The sequence below is a fragment of the Oxyura jamaicensis genome, chromosome 18 (genome assembly GCF_011077185.1).
Source record: "Oxyura jamaicensis isolate SHBP4307 breed ruddy duck chromosome 18, BPBGC_Ojam_1.0, whole genome shotgun sequence".
NCBI lineage: Eukaryota > Metazoa > Chordata > Aves > Anseriformes > Anatidae > Oxyura > Oxyura jamaicensis.
In genome coordinates, this window is record NC_048910.1 from 817,334 (window position 1) to 843,086 (window position 25,753).

General features: G+C 44.6%; 1 protein-coding gene across 4 annotated transcripts in view; it reads left to right on the forward strand.

Annotated features, from left to right (window-relative positions):
• The window catches only part of MAP2K4 (mitogen-activated protein kinase kinase 4), a 98,968-nt gene that overhangs the window by 67,964 nt on the left and 5,251 nt on the right, over window positions 1-25,753 (forward strand). For all 4 annotated transcript variants that reach the window (XM_035342682.1, XM_035342683.1, XM_035342684.1 and 1 more), the window contains 5 exons: window positions 6,923-7,042; window positions 9,248-9,299; window positions 9,749-9,876; window positions 23,815-23,892; window positions 24,864-25,012. In XM_035342682.1, coding sequence (XP_035198573.1) covers window positions 6,923-7,042; window positions 9,248-9,299; window positions 9,749-9,876; window positions 23,815-23,892; window positions 24,864-25,012 — 527 coding nt within the window. The remainder of the gene's footprint in view (window positions 1-6,922; window positions 7,043-9,247; window positions 9,300-9,748; window positions 9,877-23,814; window positions 23,893-24,863; window positions 25,013-25,753) is intronic.

Here is a 25,753-nt window from a genome sequence, read left to right on the forward strand (position 1 = left end):
TGAAAGACTTCACTTTGAGTCTCTTCAGAGGAGCTTGAATGCTGAGTAGGCAGCTCTCACAATCAAATAATTAGCAAGATTATAACAGCTTCAGGGAGAGCAGCAGGACAGCTGCTGGGCTGTTTTGCAGGTCAGGAAGCCTGTCTGGAAGAGTGAGCCGTTTGTGCTGAGAAGCAGAGCTCAGCTTTTGAGTTCGGACAGTTCAGGGAGTAGTAGTAATAAACCAAATTGGACAAAACTGTTGAAGAACTTAACTTGAGGACAGACATATATCCCAGCTTACAGTTCGGAAAACAACCATAAACAGACAAGTTACTGTGGCAGCCTCTCTAAGTTTTGATTTGCAAAGGTAAAAAAAAAAAAAAAAAAAAAAAAAAAAAAAAAAAACAGGTGAATATTTTTCCTTAGTTGTATTTTGGCTCACTTTTCCAGCAAGTTTTTTTTTCTGATAGGGAAAGGTTTTAAATACTGCTTGGTCTTTGGCAGTGTTGAATCTTTTTTTCCTTTAAATACTATTTGGGCTTTGGCAGTTTTGACCATTTTGAAGCGTCCTCTTGAAAAATTTCTGGATACCGTAAGCTACAGCGATACCATTGAGTCGTGAAAACCAGACGGGGGGGGCATGAATGCCAAGTGTTGTTAACCATCACCCTTCAGGGGAACTTGACATGGGAATGAGTCTTCTCTGGGAAGTAGTGCTGGTTGTCCCTCAGCCAACAGCATCTTATCCCATGGTATATTTGTTCCTTGTTCTCCAATTGCATGGTACATCTTTCTGTTTGTATGTCTACGTACATAGTTTAATGTGTAACAATGCAAAAGCTATATTGACTACCAGCAGTGGGACTTTACATCAGTTTTTAGGCACACACTGGATGAGACTGAATTGTGTATTTATTTAATGAAAAGGGAATAATGCTGGAAAAGAAGCATTTCAACCTTTGAATGAATAAAGGGGCTTCTTCATGCTTACTCCAGATGGTGCCCCTGCCACTGGAGTCAGCTCCTCCATGGCAGAGCACGCTGCTCAGTCCTGTTCTTGTTGCTGGACCTGTGAAGCTGTGACCTTGATGTCACTGTGGCACCCCCCGTGATGCGCAGCATCCTTCATTCTGTTAAGGCAGCTGTTGTTTAGACAGCTCTGTTGCTTCTATAAAGATCCCAGGTAGAAAAAAGCAACCCTTTCTTTTGGTAACAGGAAGCATCCCTGACTGCTGACTTCTTACTGTGTGGCAGTTGGGATGGCTGTCATGTCCACAGCCTGACTTCTTAACAGAATTGAGAAGATGGTTTCATTTAATAAAGGCTGGAAGATGAGAAAAAGGAAGAGAAGGGTCTGGAGGAAAGAGCAAAGGTGTAGTGATGTTGGCTATAGAAGGGATTCAGAGCCTGATGAAGCTGGTTCTTCGTGCTACACCAGTGAGCACTGACTCCAGATTTACAGAGCACACAGAACTTTCATGCTGGTCGTGAGCGATGTATTGAAGAAGGTCTGGTTACTAGTGTCAGTTTGTTACCTCTCAAAGCAATACTTGCCAGATCGGAGATGAAAAAGATGGCCAAAGTTTCTTCAGAGATTTTGCTTCTAGTGAGAATACGAGAAAATCAGGCTGAACCGTATATCTGCCATGGGTGAATCCGAGACTTTCTCCCTTATAGTTACTGTTTGGAAGGCAGAGATCTGAGAAAAAGAAGTTGTCTTTCCTGATGTGTCTGCCACAAGCTTTACAACTGATTTAGTTTGAGACTGTTCCTTTAAGTCTGGGAATGTTTCATTAGTTATCATGACCACATTAGCTACTTGTTTAAAGTAACTATTTGTTACTTTTTTTTTTTTTTTTTTTTTTTTTTTTTTTTTTTCTCAAGAGGGAAAGAGGAAAAAAGCCCTGTCTGACCTGGGACAGCAGCAGTGACTTCTACACAGTGCGAGCGTAGCTGAGCCAAGTTTAAACAAACTAACTGATAAATTTAATCAATGCAGATCTCATTGCAAGTTGTAAAATAAGCCCAGCAAGTCAGGTAAAGTACCCCATGAGACCTTCTGCTGGTGTGAGAGAAGAGCCAGTGTGGGTGTGCCAGTAGCACAGCGCTGCTGCTGCTGTGACCTGTGGGCATATCCTCGGTCAGCTGATGCCAGCTCTGTGTTGTCTTCTTGAGATGCTCACAGGAAGGTGGTTTGGAATGTTACTTGCAGTGCCCTGGAAATTATTTTCATCTTACATATATTGTTTTCCTTAAATAGTTGCTATTACCAACTTATGAAAGCAGTATTTAAAACCCACCCTGGGGTTTTGGTCCAATAAGCACCCAGTTAAAAACTATAGGATGCATAAGAATTTTCAAGTTATGTGACCTTTGTAGACTTCTCCAAAAACTTTTTGTTGTTGTTGGTAAAAAGTTAAAACTTGGTGAAGAATGAAAGTAATTAATATTCCATTAAATTTCATACTGCACAGAAGCATTCAGAAAAAGAAAACAAGTCAGTTTAACTTCTCTGTGACAAGACAGAGCCACAACTAGAAAAAGAAACAGGAGAAGAATAACTATTACCAATATCCTGCATTCTCGGTCTGAGATAGAATTGTCTCTGCACCCCCCTAAGATCTCTGTCAATTATATGAAATAAGTAAAATATTCAGAACAGCTGCTAGTCATTTCAAAGACTTTCAAGACTGTCTCAAGTGCCAGCAGAAGACATGCCATTCAGACAGGCTCTTAAATCTGCAGTATTTGTTATTTCAAAATCTACATGTATGCTTGGTACCATAAAGATAATTCTTCCATCTGAATAAGACTCTGTATGTGGTATACCTGCTCTTTAGCATTTCTGTGGAGATGTCCAACATGCTTCTTGACTATGGAAATCTTTGGCAGTTTCGGAATTGCTCGAGGTGTCTGCCCAAGCAAGCAGTCCCCAGTCCCTAGGAAAAGTGTCCATTGTGCCTTGTAAGGAAGAGGGAGGATAATGAGAGACTTGATTCTCTTTCATTAGTATAGATGCTACTTGTGTAAAAGGTTGCCCTGCAGTGCACTAATGTGATAAATCTGCAGGTATTGATATTGTAGAATCACAGGCTTGTTGAGGCTGGAAGGGATCTCTGGTGGCCATCTAGTCCAACTCACCTGTTCAAGCAGGGCCACCTAGTGCAGGTTGCCCAGGACCATGTCCAGACAGCTTTTGAACATGGAGATTCCACAACCTCTCTGTGTAACCTGTGCCAGTTCTCAGTCACCTGCACTGTCATACGTGTTTCCTGACGTTTTTAGGGTGCTTCCCGTGTTCTGGTTCATGTCCACTGCCTCTTGTCCTGGCACTGGGCACCACTGACAAGAGCCTGGCTCTATTCTGTCTGCACCTTCCCTTCAGGTATTTATACAAATTGACGAGATCCCCCCCTGAGCTTCTTCTTCCTCAGGCTGAACTCTGTCATGTTTTTGGCCCTCGGTTGGGCTGTCTTCAGTAGTTCGGTTGGGCTGTCTCTTGTAGTGCAAGCCCAGAGTAGGACCCAGCACTCCAGGTCTGGCCTCACTAGTGCTGAGCACAGGGGAAGGATCACGTCCCTCAGCCTCCTGGCAATGCTTTGTCTAATGCAGCCCAGGATACCATTCCCCTTCTTTGTGGCAAGATCATGTTGCTGGTTCATGTTCACCTTGGTGTCCACCAAGACCCCAGGTCTTTTTAGTGCCAAGCTGCTTTTCAGTCTAGTGGCATCTTTGTGACATGCTCAGTTGTGGGCTGGGAACTAAGGACACTGAATTTCAGGAATTGAAGCAGCCCAGTTGCTGGTTAAGACACAGTTTTTGTATATGTCTTGGAGCATAGGCAGTGATACTTTGAATGAAATAGTAAGTGTAGGGTGTTCCTTGATATTTTTTTGGTATGCCTACAAGAAGTGCATTAGTACCTGGTAATTTAGTATCTGAAAAGGGCTAAAATATAGTTCTTTGGAAGAATAGCTATAGCTGGAAGAGAAAAATTAAAATGCTTCCTTTGTCGTTTTCTAATCAGAAATCAACCTGACTTGGAAGCATAAACTGAAGAAAAACTTCAGTTATGATAGTTTTGTCTTCACAATTCAAGGTGAAGCAGAACTTTCCCATGCACATCAGCATTTCTCTGTATAATTTGCTAAGAAAGGGGCTGGATGACAAGTATTTAGTTGCACCTGCCAGTCTTCCTCTTTGTTGTCAGTAAAATTCATCAACTTTGCTTCTAGGTAAGTCCTTTCAAGTCTCAAGAAGAGATGAGAAATGAGAACTTGTAGGATTTTGAGTCTTATTGCCAGTCTTAATGAAGCTGTGTAATTGAAAAGCTGTCATCTTTCTTCACTGATCTTGCTGACAGGAATTCATGTTGATCAGGTAAATTCTGATACTACCAAATCAATAAATGCTCCCATTCAGGATTTCTGTATCATTCTATGGTACTTCAAGAGACCAACTAAACCATGTATTGATTTTTTTCCCTTTGGTGCTTTTGATCATGAGTAGCTTGTATTGTGGTTACACACAAACATGTTTGAGTGCTCAGTCACACGCACATTGCAACCCTGCAGACGTACAAAGTATGCTGTGAAGCTTTTGTTACAGTCACAAATCTGATAACATTTCCTGTTGTTTCACTTCAGTTTGCTTTTCCTGTACAAACATCACCCGTTGTAACCTGGGCAACTGAAGACACTGACGTATTAGTGTGATGGGACACAAACCTGAGGCTGCAGGTGGTCGGTACTATTCTGACATTCTTGAACGAATCCAGTTCCCTATAGTCTCAGTACAGCAGCACAGGAGTATAGCACATTACCATTTTTTTATGCAAAGCTGGTCAGAAACGAAGCTATGTCTTCAACAATCGTGCAGGCAGTAGAACCAAGTTCGCGTTTGCTTTCACTGTGGATAGTTTGTACTGGTCTGGTGTGGTTCCAATTTCACCTGATTCACATGCATCACTTCTGCTGCATCCACTTACCTTTTCTTAGCCTCTCTTGATGATACAGACGTGCCATAGCTGCAGTCTGCATTTGTTTGCAGTGTTGAAAAGGGATTGTTTTTGCATGTGTTACCTAATTTCATTTCCGCAGTTTAAATCAGATCAAGTTCTCAGCCAAATCCATCCATTCCAACCTTTATCCAGCAGCCTTAGATCTCCTTTCTCCATGTCTCTCTCCGTGACTGGCTCGTGTCAGTCACTTGAAACACCAGTTGTGTCCTCTTCCACTGTGCTGCATTTGCCTCTCTCTGGGCAGTGTTTCAGCCTCTGTGTTTGGCACAGTGCTTGTTTGATCAGAGCCTTTTTCTTTGTTTTAGGTGAAATGCTTGTTCTCTGGGCTCAGGCTTGTAGCAGCCATTTCCATTGGGTGGGGGATGAGCTGATACCACCTTTGCTGGCCCCTTCTGTTCCCACTAAACCAAGTGCTTGGACTGGAGTCAGGTCTTGGTGGATGCTGTTCATTCCTTGGTGTGTTCATGGTGTCCAGGAGGTCATTCTGAGTGGGCACAGCCCCCCTTTTTGGCTTTAAGACACATGGCTCTGCAAGATTTGTAATCATCTGATTATAGCTCGAGAATTGGTTTTGGCTGACATGAGCACTGGCAGATTACTTCAGACAGAATTGACTGGAGGTGCACGGGATGGGAGCATGAGGCTTTGCTGCGCTGCCAGCATGCCTATACTTTCTCTCTCTCTCTTTTTTTTTTTTTTTTTCTAATTTCATTTCTATGTATGTACTTTTGTATGTTTGTGTTTTTTTTCTTGATGGGGAAAAATCTACCTTCTGCAGTACAGGAAGGCTTCTCCTCTATTTCTTACTTCCTGTATTCCAGGAACGTGCAGCTAAGTCACCACCACCCAAGCCACTCAGGCAGCCAGGGGCAGTGCTGCCTGCAGAAGCTGCTGCTCTTCACACAGGAGTTTTGGATGGTGCCTAGCAGAACGAGACAACAGACTGGCCAACCATCTTTTGCACTCTACTTTTGACAGCTAATGTAGTTTCAACACTGTCATACAGCCTCTAGAAGATAAGAATACATAATTTCTGGGGAGGGTGGCTGTAGTTCTGGTGTTTTAGTATTCCTAGCAATGAAGCATTGCATGAAGTGCCTTAGACTCTTTAGAAACAGCTCATACATGGCATTCAATTGTCCTCTACTGGAGTTAAAATGTTGAAAAACTTGAAATTTGAGATCAATCCGTGGCTAAGCCATTTATCACCATATACTAGATACATGCTATGACAAAAGATGAAATCCTTTTATACATCATCTTCATGGGTATCCATTTCTTCTCCCCAGCAAATCTGTCATGAGCAAGTTGATTCACAGATCTCAGGAGAGAGTTTCATAAACATGTTACCCTCCTATTGATAGCTTAGCATTTTATTTAACAGAGATGTCTTGCAATTTTCTGCATTTAAATTAACTGCAAGGTGTAAATCAACAAATCCCCCCACCTTCTTGAATCTATTTTCATTTTCTGTTGCTTAGATCATATCTCCAAATGTGCTATGAAATGTTCTCTGACCTGTGCAGGGTTGTCATAAACTGCAAGGGTCTTTTTTTAGTCTTACTTTGCATGGCTGTATCTCACTGTGCCATCAGCCTTTTTGAGAGCTGGGCAGTTTTTGAGACTTTGATTCATTTAGGTTCAGGCATCTGAATTGTAATGTCAGGTCTGATCTTGTCAGTTAGATTTCTCTGCTGGTAAATGGAGTGGAGGAAAGGTGCGTATTGGTGTTATTCTTCCATTGCTCTCAATGACTAATTCAGACTTGCTGCTGAAATGGCTGAAATTAATCAGAATGAAATCTATCCTTCCTGTCAAATGCAGGTTGCTGTTTGTGTTTTATTGGATTCAAGGGATGCTCTCTGGGTTTTTGTTTCTCATTTAAACTTGACAGCTAAAATGATTCTTTTCTTTTTCCAGGGTGACTGTTGGATCTGTATGGAGCTCATGTCTACCTCGTTTGATAAGTTTTACAAATATGTATATAGTGTATTAGATGATGTTATTCCAGAAGAAATCCTAGGCAAAATCACTTTAGCTGTGAGTATTTTGTTACACTTTTTTTGAAGCTGATTTGAAATATTCAGATCTCTCTTACTTGCTTGTAAAAAAATTGCTTGATCTGCATGCAGTAGAATTGCTGCTGTTATATCTTATCACAGTTTTAATGAACCTTGAGAGTATTCTAGTTTTAGCATTTTTATCCAGAGGCCCAGCAATTTGGGAAGGACTCCCTTACCTGGCTACACTATGCACTGGAATTTAATGATATTTTTGGAGTAATGGTCAAAACCAGGCTGAGAAAAGGGAGCTTCCTTTCGGTGTTTAGCCCCTGTGTTTCTGTTGCTCCTCAGCAGCAATTAGATTGTGCTGCCCTGGCTGAAGGTGATTGCTTGATGGCTGTGGGCAGGAGAGGGCAGCTCTGTAGGGGGCAGCTTGTGCCTCTGCTGCAGGCTCACAGCTTGTGTCACTGAGATGGCGTGGGGATGTCAGCAAAACCTTGGCAAATGGCATGATTTGCCTTTCCAGACAGCCTTCCTGTAACAGCAGGAGGGCTAGGGCACTGACAGGAGCTGAGCGCACTGTGAGCCCTTTGTTTGGGAGGGGCTGTCAAGGGGCTGCATCTGCAAGTAGTCCTTTTGTTACCCTGTGATGCTGCTTAGCAGGACCACGCTGCTTAGCAGGACCACGGGTGGCAGGAGCCAGGTGCCAGACAGAAGTGGCTTCCCTGAAAGCTGGGTGCAGTTTATCTCATCCCAAGGATTTACCTAAATTAAATGAATTGTCTCCTCATCTGAGGTTTGTAAAGGGAAAAAGGGGTTGAGCATAGCCAGGAGAGATGAACCCCACCAAACTTTTAGGAGTAGGTTTCTGGTCTAAGTTGCATGCTCTTTCTCTCTGAAGTCAGTGGGAAAAGGTTAGTGTCTCTGTATAGGAGCTAGGTTCCTATCTCATGGCACTTCAAATGGTCAAGTGAAGTGAGGTGAGTCCCATCCCAAGTATGTGAGCACACCCCTGCTCCATCGAGGCCATTGTCTTCCCCCAGGTCCTCTGGCATTGGATTGTTTTCATGTTCTGTGTACCTATATTCCTCAAGAAGTGAAGTGAAAGAATTATTTTCTAAGTGAAGGTACCTTTAAGGAGCCCTTAAGAATTATACTTGGCTCTGCCAAAATGAACCCTTGGTTGTCTAAACAAAAGGGTAAGTTTTGGCCCTGCAAAAACAAAAAACAACAACAACAAAAAACTTTTTGGTCTTGGGTTGTGGACAAAAGGGTGTCAAAAGGTGTCCTGAAACCTTTGTCCTGCTGCTGCCCCTGAAACTCTGTCACATCCATTGGATTTCTGGTAAACAGAGCCACTCCAGTCCAGAGAAATCTCTGGTTGCATTGAGCAAAGGCTCCTAAAATGCAGGTGGAGAACATGATTGTTGTTTTCTTCATCTTAACGTGGAAGTCCTGGTCCATTAAAAATTTTTATCTCAGAGCCTGCCAAAGTTTTTAATTACGTAAATGCTTGAACACGGGGTTGTGTGAGCAGGAAGGAGTGTGCACACTGGAAAATGCAAGCAGGAAGGGGAAGATTTTGATTGCTAGACTTTGTCTTCCCACAACTTTGGAGAGCTTAGCAGCGCAACATGAACATCCTATTGCTGTCATCGTTAAGACAGTCTTTTGGCCATCAATTTCAATGATCTATTTATTAGAATTGAAATTAATTAAAATGTTGAACTTTCAGCTGTTTTCTTTTGTTTTGTTTTTAAATTATCCCATATACCAGGCTCTGTGAATATCTTTTCCACTTGATGGTGAATAGGTGAATCAGAACAGCCTTCTCTGCTGCTCCTCACTCTACTGACATGAGGAGCTTCTGCTCGGCCAGTGGAATGGGAACAGCAGAATAGGGCATTTATTATTTACTGTAAAAGTATGGCGTAGGGCTTGAATTAAGTTCTTACTGAAGATAATTAATATCAGAAATTGATTAACTTCATATCTTGCTTCTCTCTCCCAGAGTGTGAACTTTCAAGGTTACAAGTGTTACGTGTTTTACTTAAGCACTTCCCCTCTTTTCTGTTACCTCTTTGCAGGAAAAAATATGAGAAATATGTTTTAATCATCTACTTTCAGCATTGATATCTTTTCATATTTAATGTTTGTTCCCCTCTTCTTGGAACTCCAACAATTTAATAATCACAGGAATCTTATGACACTTGCTTATTTTTCTTCTGTATTTCTTTCCTAGACTGTGAAAGCACTAAACCACTTAAAAGAAAACTTGAAAATCATTCACAGAGGTAAGTTTGTGTCTTTTCTTCTTGCCTACCAAAATAATTGCAAGAATTTTAAGCAGCCTTTGCATCAAGTCAAAATGTACCTTGTATGGGTACTGCCGCAGGTTGTGAGCACTGGAGAGTGAACAGATTCTGCACAGGTGGTGGCTGTTTCGCTGCCCCTCCAGCCAGTGTTTTTCCGTACCAAGCAGTGGTCAGACCGTTGTAGTGGTATTTGATGGTTTTTGGGTGTCTGCCTCTACCTCTGGGCACACAACCTGTTTGGGGCAGGCTCCATCTCCTGCTGCTGCTGACTGGAACCTGAGGCGGTGAGAACGCCACGTTGTTTCCTGCCCGTCCCACGCCAATGCCATGCACAGCATTTGCTATTGGTGCTGATTCTGTGCAGCTGCCATTTTTGAAATTGAAACCTCCGGCCACGACTTAACAGTTTAAATTTCTTTCCCTTACAGATATCAAACCTTCCAATATTCTTCTGGACAGAAATGGAAATATTAAACTCTGTGACTTTGGCATTAGCGGACAGCTCGTGGACTCCATTGCCAAAACACGGGATGCAGGGTGCCGACCATACATGGCGGTGAGTGGGGATGTGTGGGGTGCTGGCATGCCCGTAGGCAGGTTCCTCTCCCCCTTCATCAAGCCTAGCACAGCATGACTGACCAAAGTACTAACTTGGTTCACATGGGGTAAACACTTTTTTACCAGAAGAAACCAAACTCTGGAGTAAGAGCTGTTGCTGGCAGTGTCAGCAAAGACATCCAGGCAGTGGCAAAGCAACCATATTCCATTTTTTTTTTTTTTTTTTTTTAGCTGGGTTCTTCTGCTGCTGCCAGTGCTGCAGTTGCATTGGAACAGAGAGCATTTCTGTATCTTGCAGAGGCACCCATTCATGCTCCAGAATAAACAGCACAGTACAGGGGGGAAGGCAGTGCAGTTTGGGTGTGAAGTTTTCTTAGTCTTCAATAAATCCATTTATTATGGTAAGATTATATCATAGCAGTGATTGCAGAGTAAAACCTTTCATAATTATAGTGATTTTTGAAAACCACTTTATTTCCAAAGTATGCCATAACTTAATTCCAGGAAAATGTAATTCTGGAGAGTAGCAGTAGCAGAACAGCTGCACAGAAATTGTTTGGTCTGAGCTGTGGCTCCTGGGAGTCTGTCCTGCTTGCTTCCCTCCATCTCCCAGTGATAAAAAATGTGGTTGTGATTTTCAAAGGTGTCTGAGGGTTCAAATACTTCTGTACATAAGGCTGTTTTGAAAATGCGTTTCTGGGTTTCACCTGAGCTGAATTTTGAGGAGTGGCTTGTGTCTGAGCTGTTTATCAGCTGGTGTAAATATAACTATTTCCAGTGACTGTTTAACTCTCATTGCTTAGCTTATGTCTCAATATGCTAAAAAACACTATGTTTTCTGAAATTGAACTTTGGCGGTGGTAGTTAAGACAAAATAAAAAATAAAAATCTCTCTCCCTTTTAAATTATGGTACACATCTGGTCTATGTAACTGCTCTCCTATGGCTTTTCCTGGGACACCATGGTCAGATAAATCCCGTTTGCCCTGATTCTAATCTGTGCACACCGAGTCAGAGTTCTTGAGCATTTGATCTTTGCTGTTCACTGTCCTTGTAGTGAATCTAGTTACTCAGTACTCCAGCTGGATGGAAAAGTACTGATGCGATCTGTTGTTGGAGACCACTGCTGTGGCACAACAACGTGTGTGCAAGTTCCAGAACTACCTAACTTGGTGACATGGGGCACTTTGTTTAAATAAAGACCTGGAGGGTCTGGAGAGAGGACACGGGCATGTCTCCTCTCTGAGTACTTTTGGCAACTGTGTGGAGGTCTATGCAGGTAAGAGGATTGGTTGGAGCTGCACAGTCCATTGTGTTCCTGGGGAATAGGATTCTAAGGGCAGAAGCAGAGAATAGTGCCCCAGGATGGGACTGGAGCCAGTGCAGAGGCTGTGATAACCTGCTCTGAGTCTGAGTATTCACCCCTCATCCTGCGGGCAGTTCTGGTAGCATTGCTTAGTGGAGTTAGGAATACTGTTGACTTTTCCCTATCCTCTGAAGTGTGCATCAGTTCTGTAAACAGGGGTTTTGAAAACTTGCTCTCCCCTTTTCCCTCACAAATTCAGTGGGCTATAATTGCAGGTATTAATGTTCCCACTTTTTCTTAAAACCATGGGTAGATGGTTAGTTTTGTATGGACTGTTGGTTTAGTCACTACATGACACTTATTAGTGTGTTTGTAAATAGCTGTGCTTCTTCATTTCCCTTGGGACTTGGGTGGGTGGTTGATAACCTCTTAATTTTCCTCCCTGACCATGTGCACTGTGTTCTTTGTACACCTTTGTCACCAGCTCCAGACTGGGTTGGACTTTCCAGCAAGCAAAAATGTTTCAATTCAGTTTGTGTTTGTAAGAGCCTTGGCATGGTATGCGGTTTGTGGGATGAGCCAGCAGCTGACAACTGGTGTGGGAGACTGCAGGCCTCTTTGCTTCTTCTCTCCAGACACAGTGACTCCTCTCCAAGTACATGCACGTTTCCACATACCAGGAAGCCTCAGCAATGGGGAGATGTCCTCAGCAGACAGACACAACTGCCAGCTCTCTTATCTACACCAGCAAAAACTGATGGTTGTAGTGCTGAATATACCTGAGCGTGAGTCAGGCCAGTCACACTCCTTTCAAAGGGAAAATAATTGCCTTTAATGCAAAATAGGTAAAGGCTACTAGCTAGGGTGCCACAGTGTAACTGCATTCAGACAAGACAGATCTAATAATGGCTGCTGGATGATGCTCTGTGATGATGAGAGCATGTTGCTCTGCAAGGGCTCCTTGGCACTTGCAGTAAGTAATTCTTGTGGCATGAGCATTTGCCCATCTAAGGAACCTGATAACACCATGCTCACTGGAGCCAGGTCCCCATGTAGGCACTGATAACAACATTTGATGTCTGCCAGTTTGGCTGGGAGCAGTCTGACTAGGCAGCAGGAGCCACATCCAGCTACTAAGCAAGTTCTTTGTGTTTTAACCAAAATTATTAGAGCTGTCACAGAAAGCAGCATGTCAACCTTGGAGCTGCCAGTTCTGGAAAAGTTGTTTTGCTTTTGACTTTAAATTTCCATGTGACATTGCATTGAAATAAGGAGTCTTGTGGTCTCTGAAAGAAAGGAAGGAAAGTCTGGAGCCTCCCTGTTGTCCCAGGATAGCAGGACTGTCCCCAAGGGCAGTTCAGGCTGTTTGTGTGGACAACGTGATGCTGAGTTCTCCCAAGACCCATGTTGGTGCCAGCACTGTGGATTTGCTCTAGGTGAAGTTTCGCAGTGTGGTCATGCCAACCTTACAAGTTGCTGCCACCAGGGGAGAGGTGGCTTTTGGATATTCCCTGATCCTCCTGACTGCTGCTCCTGCTTCTCTTCTGCTATGTTGCTCTTCTGAGCCATGGAGATCCAGTGCAAGGATTAGTAGTTATAAAGCAGACCTTACCAGAAAGGAGACAGAATATTTCTTACGCAGGTGGCTTGTTGAGAAGATGTAGAGCCTGAATGGTGGCACAAAGGAGGGTTGAGGAGGGTGGCTGTGGGAAAGGAGAGCTTAACTGCCCTGGCAGTGGTGAGCAGCTCTTGGTCAACTTTGCTCCACTGCAAGATCAATCCCCTCTAGTCTGGTCCTTCAGCTTTGTTCCTAGAGCAGCAGCGCCTGAGGATTTTGTCAAGTAGCCTTGCCTCCCTGGTGGGCCCTGCGTTGTCTCCTGCTGCAGCTAATGCTTCTGATTTGGGCCGGAGGGGAGACTTTAAGTGCCATGCTGAAGCTGATAGTCTGGGGAATTACTATTTTTACCTTCTTGATGCTCAAGAGATCCCAATTTTTGTGTCAGAGGGGAGTGTTGAGACAAAACTGGAAGCAGCTGGGCTATGAGGTGAGGATCCTGCCAGTGTGTGGTCAGATGTCCTGCCCTGTCTTGCTTCTCTGGGGCCTCTCTCAGGACAGAGACCTGACTGTCTCATGTATGTCCTCTTCCCAGGTCTCCTGGGAGCTGCCCTCTGCCAGCTGCGGCTGAGTGGTGGCACCCCGTGTTGCTTCTCCCATCCTTCCCTAGCTGTTGAATTGAGGGCTGTGCACAGAGCTGTGTGGCATGGGGTGTACAGAGCAGCCTTCTTGGTGCTAATGCTTGTCCCAGCAACCGTGCATCTGCTTGTCCCGCATGTGCATAGTTAGATGGTAAGCGCAGAGCCCCAGCGCTGCAGTGCCGCTCGATGTGCTGCCGTCCTCGCTCTCCTGTGGGAAAGGTGGGTGTCACTGCTGGGGCTGGCCTTTGTGTCCAGGAGGGCTTGTGTCCCCACCTTCAGATGGATCGTACAGAGTTTGGCCGTGCACAGAAAATGAAGAATTCCTGAGACAGGCAACAAAGCTGTCTCTGCCATGCTCCCCAAGCCTCCCTGTGGATGTGGAGGGAGAAGATGTGGGGATGGGGCAGCTTGGGGCAGAGCCCCTTCACCTGGGCAGAGCTCAAGCAGAAGCCTGCATTTCAGCTTTGCATTCCTAACCCAGTGCCAAGGTTTTCATCGGGCTTGGTCATTCATTTAACTGAACAGGCAGCCTGTTGGTTTGACTTCATGCAGCTGAAGTCCTTTTGGATGTTCTTGAACTGTGCTGTGTGTTGTGTGTTGGATTTTTTTTTTTTTTTTAATCTGAAACTCTGCACTCGGCCATAATTTTTATGATTGAGAAAGCAAGGGAAACTGTGAGACATGTGGCACTGTCCCTCTGCACGGAGTGCAGGCTGGTTCCACACTGCTGCTCACAGAGTAGCAAATGCCTGGGAAGATGCCTGAGCTCTGAGCGCAGCTCTCCGAGCTTGCGTGCTGCTGATGTCACCCGCATGCTTCAGTGGTTTTGGCTGAGAACATGCTTCTGCTTACTCATTCATAAGCTAAAATCGTCTGTGAGGTTCACCCAGTGTGGGACTTCTCCTGTCCAAACTTAGCTCCTTATATCATGTGGTGCAGAGCCTGTGTGGAGCAGCCTCCACTGCGGAACTGAGCCCGCGTCCATGCTTTATCCTCTGTCCTGCAAGGGTCACAGCATGAAGGACTTTCCACCTCGACCCTTCAGCCACTCATCTGCACAGGCAATTGGTTTACCCAGGTTTATACCTGGGTAAATGTGCTAGCACCCGTGCAAGCAAATCACTTGGCCAGGATGTGAGTTTCATGGAGGAGAATATTAAAGAGGAAAAGGTCATTTTGGCCACCAGGATTTACATGGAAAGTACTTAAAAAACAGGTTTGGAAGATCATTGCTCTTGGGAGGCATTGGAGGTTGCTGAGTGGAGCTTGTGTCATCAGGCAAAGAGGAGGCAGGAGACAGTCTGATCCATGTTCCTGGCTGGCGAGCACAGCTGGAAACAGCAGATAGCTTCTGCTCTGCATGGGACATGGCTGGCTGGGCTGGCCCCAGAGTAGCTTCTTACTGTCTTCTTTAGCCATAGAAAAGGCTGATTCAAAGCCACACATATGAAGACACGATCATTGGAGCAGTGAAGCTGCAGAGAGGTGTGGGTCTGGCTCCTCAGGGCAGGGTCAGGCATGGGCAGAGGCAGCAAAGGGAGAAGGGAAGGGTTACACAGGTCCCAGCTCTGTCAGTGTGCTTCTCTTGTTGTCCCTGAGCTGTTTGGTTCTTGCTGCTTGTGCGGCTGAGGCTGGCAAGGTACCTTATTCAGGAGGACCATGGGGATAGTGCAGGAGGACTCTCCACCCCAGTGCTGATCCTCTTCCTACCAAGAGCACGGCACTAGCGGAGGGGCTGTGAGAGCTGCTTGACGGCACCAGGCTACCCCAGAGATTACCCTGGCACTGAGGTCTGGGCACAGCCAAGTCCAGCCTTCACTTTCTCCACCTGTTCCCTGCTGCAGTGTCACCCTGGGCAGTGGAGCAGCCAGGACATAAGGGCAGTGTCTGCTCCGGGGTGTTGCTGGAGCTGGGCACGCAGCCTCCACCCTGCATGTCTGCTGTGCTTCAAGCAGTACAGACCATCCCCTCAGAGACTGACCATTCTTCTGTCTTGTCTCTGAAAAATGGCATATGGAGAGGCAAGCAGGGCTTGGCATTGCTTCCCAGAGAGTACAGTTCAGCTGGGCATTGACAGGGTTGAGGACATGGGCCAGGGTTGGAGGGCCCCAGCTCCTGGAGCTGTGGCAGGCCGTGGCCTTCAGTTCAATTTTTGACTGAGGTATATATTTCATCCTGTCTTGTCGTAGTTTTTTAGGCCATTTTTCTGAGACTGAAGGCAATCTGAAATGGTAGCTTGAATCTTGCAATGTCCTCCATGTCTTGGCTGCACAGACAGGGGGCACAAGTCCATTTGTGACACGGGCATCAGCCCTGCAATGCTTGAATCCCTGTTCCTCTAAGTCTGTTCATTTAGTATCAGACACTCCAGAACTCATGGAGTGCAAAAGCTCCTGATTTCCCATAGTATGAGAAGGATCACGGTTAGAGCTAGTGGTGAGGGCACTGATCTCCAGGTGGAAATTTTCATGGATGGTGAGAGCAGTAGTTGAGCTGACTGAATGCAGATGGGGAATCCTCTTCATCCTGCACTTACACCAACAGGTTCTAGTTGAATGGAAGAGATCTTTTAGAGAGACAAACTGATCCTAAGGCTCAAGTTGGTCGTGACTCCAGTCTGTCCCTATCTGAGCAACCACACAATGCTGATGACCATCTGCATTTTGTTAAACTTGATTTCTGGTTCAAATGTCCATAACTTCATCTCTGAACACTACCTCTTGTCTCCCTCTTCTACTGCTTTGAGTGTCCTCCAGGAACAGAAATCTTCCCGTTGCTTTCTGCTGGACTCCTCTTCTTTCCTGCATATGTTCAAAGGTAAATCATTTAGTCTGGAAAAATAACAGCTCATGGCAATTCAGTCTTCATTACTTCAAGGACTTCTAAAGCATCCCCACCAAAATAGCAGTCCCTCAGTGATATTCTATGATGAAATTACTTAGCAGTGCTGAAACAGTACCTTATAGCCCTCCAAAACTGCTGCCTTTCCAGAGTTTAACCCTGTGAATCCAGTGAAGTTCTTAGAAGCAGTGGTGGGGATGGCATTGAAGGGTTGCATCAAGCTCTGGGATACTTGGCTGTGGACTTCCAGAACAACACCAGATGAAGAAGCCCTCCAAAGTTTCTATCCTGCTTTAAAGATGCCTGTTCAGGTGTCAGAGAATCCACAGTGCACTTGAAGTGGTCCTGGTCGTTAATTACACTCCTAATATAGTATTTTTAATGAGCAAGCCTTGTTTTAATGGATGGCCATGGTCTTTTGTTTCTACTTTGAAGAATTCATGAGTCTTTTTCTTGCCACAGCCTCTTTCCCCAGCAGGTACCTTCTGACTGATGAAATCACCTCTTAAGCTGTTCTTTGAGGAGATTAAGAGACTGAACAGTTTATGTCCTTAAGGCAGATAAGATTGTAGTTAATGTCTATGCTATAAGCCCTCCATTTTTTTTTTGCATCCGTTTACAAATATAGACCCTGCAGTCAAACAAAATTCCAGCAGTTTTCCCCCCTCTGGAGTATACAATGAAAGCAAGTGTTCCTAGTGCATTGCCCAGCTGCATGCTTTTAATAGTGATGCTCCCCGTTTTTCTAGGATCATGACTGTCACTCCAGAGTGCTGTTTTTTCTGTTCCTGGTTGAATGAGTCAGTATCCAGTCAGAGCCCAGCTTACCAAGCAGCTCAGATCACACTTATTCTTCAGGAGCACTTATTTATCACACAATATTTTAATAATATGAAGAATTCAGCAACATTAATTTTGTATTTTCTGCGATATCATTAGCCATAGGCCAAGGAAAGATACCTTTGAGGTCCCATTATAAATGCTGTCTTTCCCACTGAATAGGGTCCTCTTAAACTCTTGGACGCTTATCAGTTAAGCCATTTACTAATGCAAATTATTGATGCTTGTTTAGCTGCCATCCAGCTAATGCACTGTACTAGTCCAAGTTTATGACAGCCACAGTTACCTTTTTTAACAAGATGATTATGGTCATAAAGAATATACTGTGTCAAGCCCAATAAGGTCTCACTGGCCTCATAAACGTTCCTGCCAATCTTTCTGTGTCCAGTGAGTGTCCCTTGTGCACCAGTCCTTCGCTGTCCTGGGATCTTCCTGCTACTGAGATTGAGGAATTTAAACTCTGTTAGAAAAGCCAACTGGGAGGAGATGGTAATCCCATTCGAACAGAAACCAGCATCTCCACCTGGAAAATGCTGCTGGAGAAGTTTTTAAATGAAACATTCTCTCAGAGTAAATATGTAAAGGAAATAGGAGGGGAGGAAAGGTTATTCTCTAGAAACTTGATCTCTGCTGATAATCTCTCTGCAGCCACAGGGTTCATGGCTGACCTGGGCAAGGGGGAGGGACAGGAAATCAAAGAACAGAGGGGATTTGGAAAGGAATGTCTGAAATAAAAAGTTAAGGCATGGATAAATATTTTGGCTGAAGTATTTTTTGACATGCTATGTCAAATACATTATTCTTACCTGCTATGTAGTTTTTTTCATCAAGAAGCGTAGAAAGGTTTACCCAGAGCCTAGTGTTCCTACTTGGATCCTAGAGCAGGAAGAAGCTGCTTGTCCACAGCCATGCAGCAACGAAGACAGAAGAAGAAGGCCTGTTCTCTGCTTCCCTATCAGCTGTTCCACCCATCACTGCCATGTTGCCTTAGCTCTGCTATGTCACACTCTGGCTGAGGATTCCTGCCTTCTGCTGCATCCTGGCTAGGCTGCTGTGTAGGATGTTGCAGGACCCCTGTAATGATTGGCTCTGTGATACAAATCCAGAGAAAGCAAAGGGTTAATTGCTTTTTCATCAGTCACCTAGCACTGGGGAGGAGGGGTATAACCTCTGAAAAAATCGACTGAGTTGCCTTGATGCTTGTGTGGATGACTCACATCTGTGGTCTTAGACCAAGGCTTTTGCAGCACTGAGGTCACCTTCTATGAGCTCCTGCTTGCCTATGAGGAGATCCTGGAAACTTATTAGGCTTTACTGCACATAAAAATGGAGATCCAAATGAAATCAGACACCTCAGCTCTTTAGCAGCCAGAATTAGGTGTCACCTAAGGGAGAGCCCCTGAAACTTCCTGTAGAGCAGAGCAGTAATGTAGCCAGGAGGAGTGGCTGGAAGTCCATGTCTGTCTGGAGCTCTAGCACCTACCCTAGGTCTGTGTCTGGTCTGCTCAGCAATCAACACAGTGAGTCCCCATGAGGACAGTCACTTCACAGAGCAGGTCTGCCTCTCTCCTAGGAGGTGGTGGTCATGGTGGTGAGCTGTTGGTGAGCATCTCGCGGGGAGGTGGGACATCAGGCTCCTCCTAGCCTTACAGGCTCTGAACTCCTAGCCCAGTCTGTAGAGAGGGCAGGGAAGGGGCTCCCTCCGTGGACAGGAGTAAAATGTTTGGAAGTTTCAGCGAGCAGATGGGGCGGAGCTGCATGTAGGAGAAGCAGGTCTGAGAGCCCAGCAAGTCAGTGCCTCCTTGCCAGTCCTGTTTTGAGCCCACTGCTTTCTTCCCTACTTGGGCTGTGGTGTTACACTGCTGCTGGCCCTCACTCCGTGCTCCAGTTGAGTGTGTGAGAGGCCCATGCAGGGGTTAGCCCTGAAGGAAGAACAAGTTGCTCTTCACTGTAGGAATATTCATGAAAAATACAGCAATCTGAAAAGTGACAGTTTTCCTTTACTGAATAGCAGAAGAATTTCCCAAACTAGTTATTTATGGTCCTAAAGATGGTTTCCATTGCTATTGCACAACACTACGGGCAGCTGTTCAGAAATGTTGCTCCCCTCCTTGCTGTGGCTTCTGCTTGGAGTTGGCCCTGAGAGCTGAGTTGCTCGGGCAGCGAGAAATGCTTCTGTCTGTGAGCACTTGCTGAGCCCCTTGCAGGGCACTGCCATCTAAACAAAAAAGCCATGATAATGGGGTCATCGCCATAGGTAAAATGGCATTTTTGTCTTGAAAGTTGCTGAAATCAATATATATTTGATATATTGGTTAATGCAGCAGCAGATTAGTGTGCTAGGGAGCTTACAGGTCTTGTGTGCAAGACTCATATCCAGTCCCTTTCAGAGTGCTGGAATTCTTTTAACTCTGATTGGCCTGGGTTGTAACTCACTGTATGATTTGCAGCTGAATTTAGCTCTGATAACTCTGAAGCTGCAGCCATCACAACCCCGTTTCCAGATGTGCAGTGCTTTATCTTGCTCCCATCATCAACCAAAGCCAGGGGAAGTCCCTGGACTTTTTTTTTTATTATTTTTTATTTTATTTTTTTTTTCCATCACGTGCTGTATGTGTGTGAGGAGATCGTTTCCAATGGAGGCTGGCAGCTTCCAGCTCGCATCCATCTGTTTCTGTGGTTGAAGGGGAGGGAACATTTATATCCTGTAGATTTACTTCTACTTTGTGTATTGTAAAATTTGAGCTCCTTCTGGTAGTTACTCACTCCTTGTAATCTTCTATTTTCTTTTGCTTCAGGGACACATTGGCTTAAGTAGCAAGTAAGAGTATGTTCCATTCAATTTAATAACGTGCAGGCAGTTTTGAATTTGCATTGCATTTAGGATAAAATTCCTCAGTTATATAACCAGTGAAAATCTAGTTCTGAGCTTCAATAATTGTGTTTTCCTAGACATAACTACTTTACTTTGCTCATCAGCAACATGAAACAGCTGAAGACTTCAGCAAGTTGTATGTGCATTTATTCTTGTGTCAAACCCCACATTACATGTATTTGCTTAGCTGGGGGCTTGGAAGTGAGGGGAGGATCATTGCTTCCCATTTCTGCTCTTTTTTCAGCTTAGTTGTTGATGCTTATGCAGACACTGAAATGAAGAGAAAACCTATGCCCTTGTTCGATGCGTTCATGCCCTGCCTCTTCACACCATCCAGTAGTTGACTTCCATCTCAGCCATTTCCTTTCCTCACTTGCACTTGATGTTGGAAGGACATCCATGAAGAGCTGGATTTGTTTGCAGTTCTTGTTCCAGGTCCCTGGAGTGTGACATACTGACTCTCCCTTTGTTGGTGTTAATTGCTCCCATGTTGTCTACATGGAAAATTCCCAGGATTCTTTTTGCTCCTTATTTATACAGGATTTATTCTGGTCCATCCTTCTTTCCCTTTAACTGTGCCACTGCTTTCTAGGGCCAAGTCCCTGTTGCTCTATTTGTACTCTGCTTGGTCATAGTAACAGGCAGACCCTGTGTGGGTGCTTCAGACTCAAAGCTGTCCTCTGCACAGCCAAGAGGTGCCCTGCAGTGACCCAAACAAGTCCAGCCTGATGAAAGACTGTCACAAGTGCCACCTACCTCACCAGTACCTGTAATGCACACCCTTTTGCTACTTGACCCCCAATCCAGAATATCCTCTCTCCAGTCCTGTAATTCATTGTGCTACACAAGCTGTGAACTGTTTGTTCAATTTGCGAATTGCTCTTGGTCTCCCACATGCTGCTGCACCACATTCTCTGTTGATCAGTGGTATAGGAGTCCCATCGCTAGCCAACATCATTTTATTTGGCCCTGCACCAGCTGGTCCCACTGCCATTCCTGCATGGCAGCATCTATCACGTGGGCTGAGTGTGAGTGCACCACGGAGGTGTGTTTGGCACTTAAGAGGCAGTCTCTTGTCACAAGGTTCACGTGAAATGGCTCTGATGCCCATGGTATGAATGCTCATGCCAGCCAGGGAATCCATCTTCTGTTGCTAAAACACATATGGCCTGGCATAGCTAGCTGCCATGCCCCTGAAGAGCTGCCTCACTGTGGAGCAGTGGTCCATAGTAGCCTGCTGCGCAGCTAGCACTGATATCGTGTCTGAAGAACAGGGAAGGGACAGTTTTAGCTGTTTCACAGCCTGTCTTCCTGCCTGCTGCTAGAACCCAGAAGGAAGGAGAAGTATGCCACCAGGATCTGTCAGGAGGGGATGGATGCAAGGAGAGCTTTGCACTGAGGTAAAGCAGGACTAGTGTCACGGGGCTGCAGACACAGCAGTATTGCAACAGGCGTGTGGTTGGGCTGGGACATGATTTCTCGTAGCTGATGGAGTCAGGCTGTTCTTTTGTGTTCCCAGAGAGCAGTCATACTGGAGAGCAGGCTGTCGGCAGACAAGGCTGTTGGGGGTGTTGCAGGTCCATCATGTTGACTGCCTACATTGAGACAGGAAAGGGTAGACACGGCATCATCCGTGGGAGTGATTTATGAGAGAGTCACCAGAAAACCCTTCCATGACAGAAGGTTCCTGCCATGCCACATCTAATGCTGGCCTGTTGTTGATGCCACATTCTTCCGTCTACCTTCCTCCTGGCATTTTCCATTTGCTGTCTTTCTTGTGGATGTTTTGGACTGCTGACAGAAATAAATCACAGAGAACACTTTGAATTGGTTAGACCCATTAGATGACATTACTTTCGCATACTACTTTTGAGTAAAAATCTGAGTTCCTCTTGTCCTCAAGCCTGAGTCTGAGCCAATGCTCTAAACGCCCTCTGGCTCTTCCTTAAGATGTTTTACTTCTTTCTGAAATGTCCAGTAGCTTCCCAAAATATCCAAGAGCATCCAAACCCTGAATGTTCACTGCTCATCAACCCCTCCCCAGCAGGGACTGGGAACACATTTTCCATTCAAATCCTTGCCCCTTCTTCTGTTTTCAAATAAATCCATTCCCCACTGTCTTGGCTTCAAAATGTTGGAGAAATTGTCATTACGTTTCTGTTCCCCGTTTGTAAAAGAAAGGGATGCTTATATTAGCTATGAATTGTGTATCAGCTGATTTAGTAGTCTGTTGATATGGTGGAACCAATATGAAATGACTGCACTCATCCAGCAAAGGTAGAATGCTGGGTTGTGAACAGTTAGGTGCATGGGATTACTTGCAATATAAATAGAATTGACTCTGACTGAACTTGAAGGTGAACATGAAGGACTGATGGTAGGTTTAAGACAACTTCATTTGACCAGTTTTATTAATTTGCATCCCCTCCAACCTTGATTACTGAAAAGTCTATCCCACATTTCCTCATGAATGGGAAGACCTAATTCATGAGGTTAAGATAAACAGAAACATAACTAAAGGATAAAAAGTAAAGGAAAGTAGAAACCTGGGAGGGTGGGAAAGGCATCGTGTTTAGAGCATTGCCTTTGAATCCAACCTTGTTCAAGGTGGATATTGCAACTGGGGGTAAGGATGAGATAGCACATCAGTGGCATTGGGAAGGTGATATACTCTATGCCCAGTCATAGTAGAAACAGGTTGTAGGAACAAACACATGTAGAGCCACTCCAGCTTGCTGAAAGTTACCTCTCCTTTCTCTGTGTGGGTATGTGTGTGGTGGTGTAGCCATGTTTCTTTGCTGGAGAAGATCCTTGTAACTGAGGAAATGGGAAAGGTTTGCCTCCGAAGTCAAAGCTGGGACAGCAGTGTATAATGTGGACTGCAAAGAGGAGAGCTGGCAGCATGATAGAACAAACAGAAATACCACATGGGGTTGGGGGTCGGAAGGTATTGTGGGGATGTGGTAGTCTTCTCACACATGCAGTGGTCCACTGGAAGGTTGAGGGTGCACTAAGGGATTTTGTGGATTTCATAGCACTCTTCAGCATGCATCTGCTGCAAAACTGTATTAAAAAGTAGCTCACAATGCAACCAGGAGTTTCATAGTATTTCATTCAGCTGATAATTTCTTATTTTATTGTGATTCAGGTCTCTTTACCATTGTTACAGTTAAAACGGGAAGAGATCCTGTTTCTATTGGTATTTTTAATAAAATAAGGGAGAATTGACCTACAAGGATGACATGCAAAGCATAAAATGCTGATTCTGCTCTCTGGATAAGTCACTCCGGGGTGACTTAGCATACCCATGTCTAGCTTGATAGCATTTTCTATGGGAAGACTTTCTGGATGTCTGAAGACTTGGTGAAGATGTCTTAATTGCCTTCAAGGGATACCCAAAAACTCATAAAGAAGAGCTGTTCTTAAAATGCATTGTTTTAAACCTCAGTTCCCTGTTCATGGATGAGAAGATGTTTATTCCAGTTCTTATGATACTCTAGGGATAACTTTGCTGTAAAACAGAAAAAGCAAGACTTTACATTTTAAAGGGATACTGAGGTTAAACAACACTAAACAAATAGAAAGTAACAATTATTAAAGCCATGTGCAGAAAAGAAAGAAAACTAAAAAGAATTGAACTGTGCTGAATTGCAGTTTGAGACAAACTTTTACACTGTACCTCCATAAAGTCAGTGTTTAATTCCATAAGATGTTTCTCTGCTGGGGTTGAAAGTGATAAAAAGTTTGCCTCTGTACTTGTGCCAAACTCTGCCTGGACAAACTCTGTTGGACAAACTTAGATTTTTTTCCAAGTTTGCAGATGCTTCTCATTCCTTCCTATGTGGCACAGTGTTTGACTGGTAATTCTTTCTGTTTCAGCCGGAAAGGATAGATCCCAGTGCCTCTAGGCAAGGTTATGATGTCCGCTCAGATGTCTGGAGCTTGGGAATTACATTGGTAAGTGAGTGGGGTTTAAGCCCTCTGATGCATGGTAGTTTCCTGTTGGGTAGCCTTAGTGCGCTTTGTGATATGATGGGGTTGGTTATTGTCAAACGTGCTTGAAGCAAAGCCCATCTATGCTGCTGTGAAGCATTTTTATTTTGTGATTGAAGTGTGCTCCTCCTGGCTCAGAAAGAATACGAATTTCTTCAAGGCAGATGGCTCTCCTGAACGCCTGAGGATACATTTAGCTGCAGCTATGTTTTGCAGAGACAGATGTGAGTGAGGAAGAGGTGTTGGATTGTAAATGAATTTTGTCTTCAAAATCTTGTAAGAGAAGGGATGGTGTGGTGAGTGTGGTGCAGAATTGAGCATCCAACCTATGTAAATAAGCCTCTTACAGCCCTGGTGTCTGGTATTATTTGGTTGTGCAGAAAATTTCATTTAATCCTGGATCCCAGTTCCTCTCTGGCCAACCACAAAGCTGCTGGATACACACACTGATCATTTGAAATGATCTTTTCTTCTCAAAGTGGTGAAGCAGAAGAGAAAGCCAAAGCAGTGAGTCAGTAGCTTCTATGAATGGGCTGTCTTCCCTGCTGGCATTTTAAAATGCTTGATTTCTCAGTATCCATTTTCTGTAGTGGTTGTTAGGAAGCTTGGGAAGGAACTGGAAGATTTTACTTTACTACTTTAAAAATCTTAACAAAAGCATTGGTTCATTTTATAGACAGTGGAAGAGGGACATTCATGCCATGAGTTTGGCATACCTGAATTAAATCTGGAGACACACCTAATGTAGTTAGCAAAACTAGCTTTTTAGTGTAATGTTCCCTGCCCTTCTCTCAGCTAAACTTCCTGTAGCAGATGGCATGAGAAATCTTGTCTTACTCTAAGTTTGAGTTTTCGGGGTCCTTGTAGAGATTTTCTTTCACTACCTGAACTTACCTTTGTGTAACCTATCTCATGCTGTTGCTGTCTTTTTGCAGTATGAGCTTGCCACAGGGCGATTCCCCTACCCCAAGTGGAACAGTGTGTTTGACCAGTTGACACAAGTAGTAAAAGGAGACCCACCACAGCTGAGTAACTCAGAGGAAAGGGAATTCTCCCCAAGTTTCATCAACTTTGTCAACTTGTGGTAAGTGTTCTCTGCTTGAAGCACTTGGAGGTGGCTTGGCTTGTCATCGCTAGGTATTTAGCATGTAGCTTGCCAAGCACTTTTTAGCTTAGTTTCATGTTCCTGCAGCAACGTGAGGATGAGGACTATTCACATTTAATTTCTTTGGAAGGTGATGGGAGGTTTGTGAGTCTGAGTAGGGTCTGAAGGGCAGACTATTGGGTGTTGCTCTTCAGGGAGAGAATAAGGAAGAAACCTATGAGACTCTGTGTACAGGAAATCCATGATAAGACCCTTGGTGGGAGGTTTGCGTGACTGGAAAAAAAGGCCTGGTCTGTGCAGCCTGTTCATTAGTTAGTTATGACACAGCCTTAGGACAGACCTCCTTTTTGTTTTACCTTCTTCAGGAAGAAGCCTGAGAAACCTGGCAGTATTGCCTTGTGGTTGAGCTGAGGATCTGTACTTTTCCTGCCTTTTGCATAGCAAAGCCAGGAGCCCTCCTGCCTGGGAGGACAAGGCTCTGCTCAGCAGAGTGGCTGTCAGGACCTATAGCAGGTGGCTTGCTTGGCTGTTGGTTTCTTTTCCCTTGTTAATCATATGACAAGGTCAAGACTCAAAAGGCTTTTATGGCAGGGTCTCTGCAGTTCAGTCAGCCCTGGATTGGGGGATTGGGTGTGTAGAGAGATTGCGCAGGAGAAACCTGGAGCAGTCCATCTGCCTGCTATGTGTGCATGGTCCTGCTGAAATTAAGGGCTGATTTGT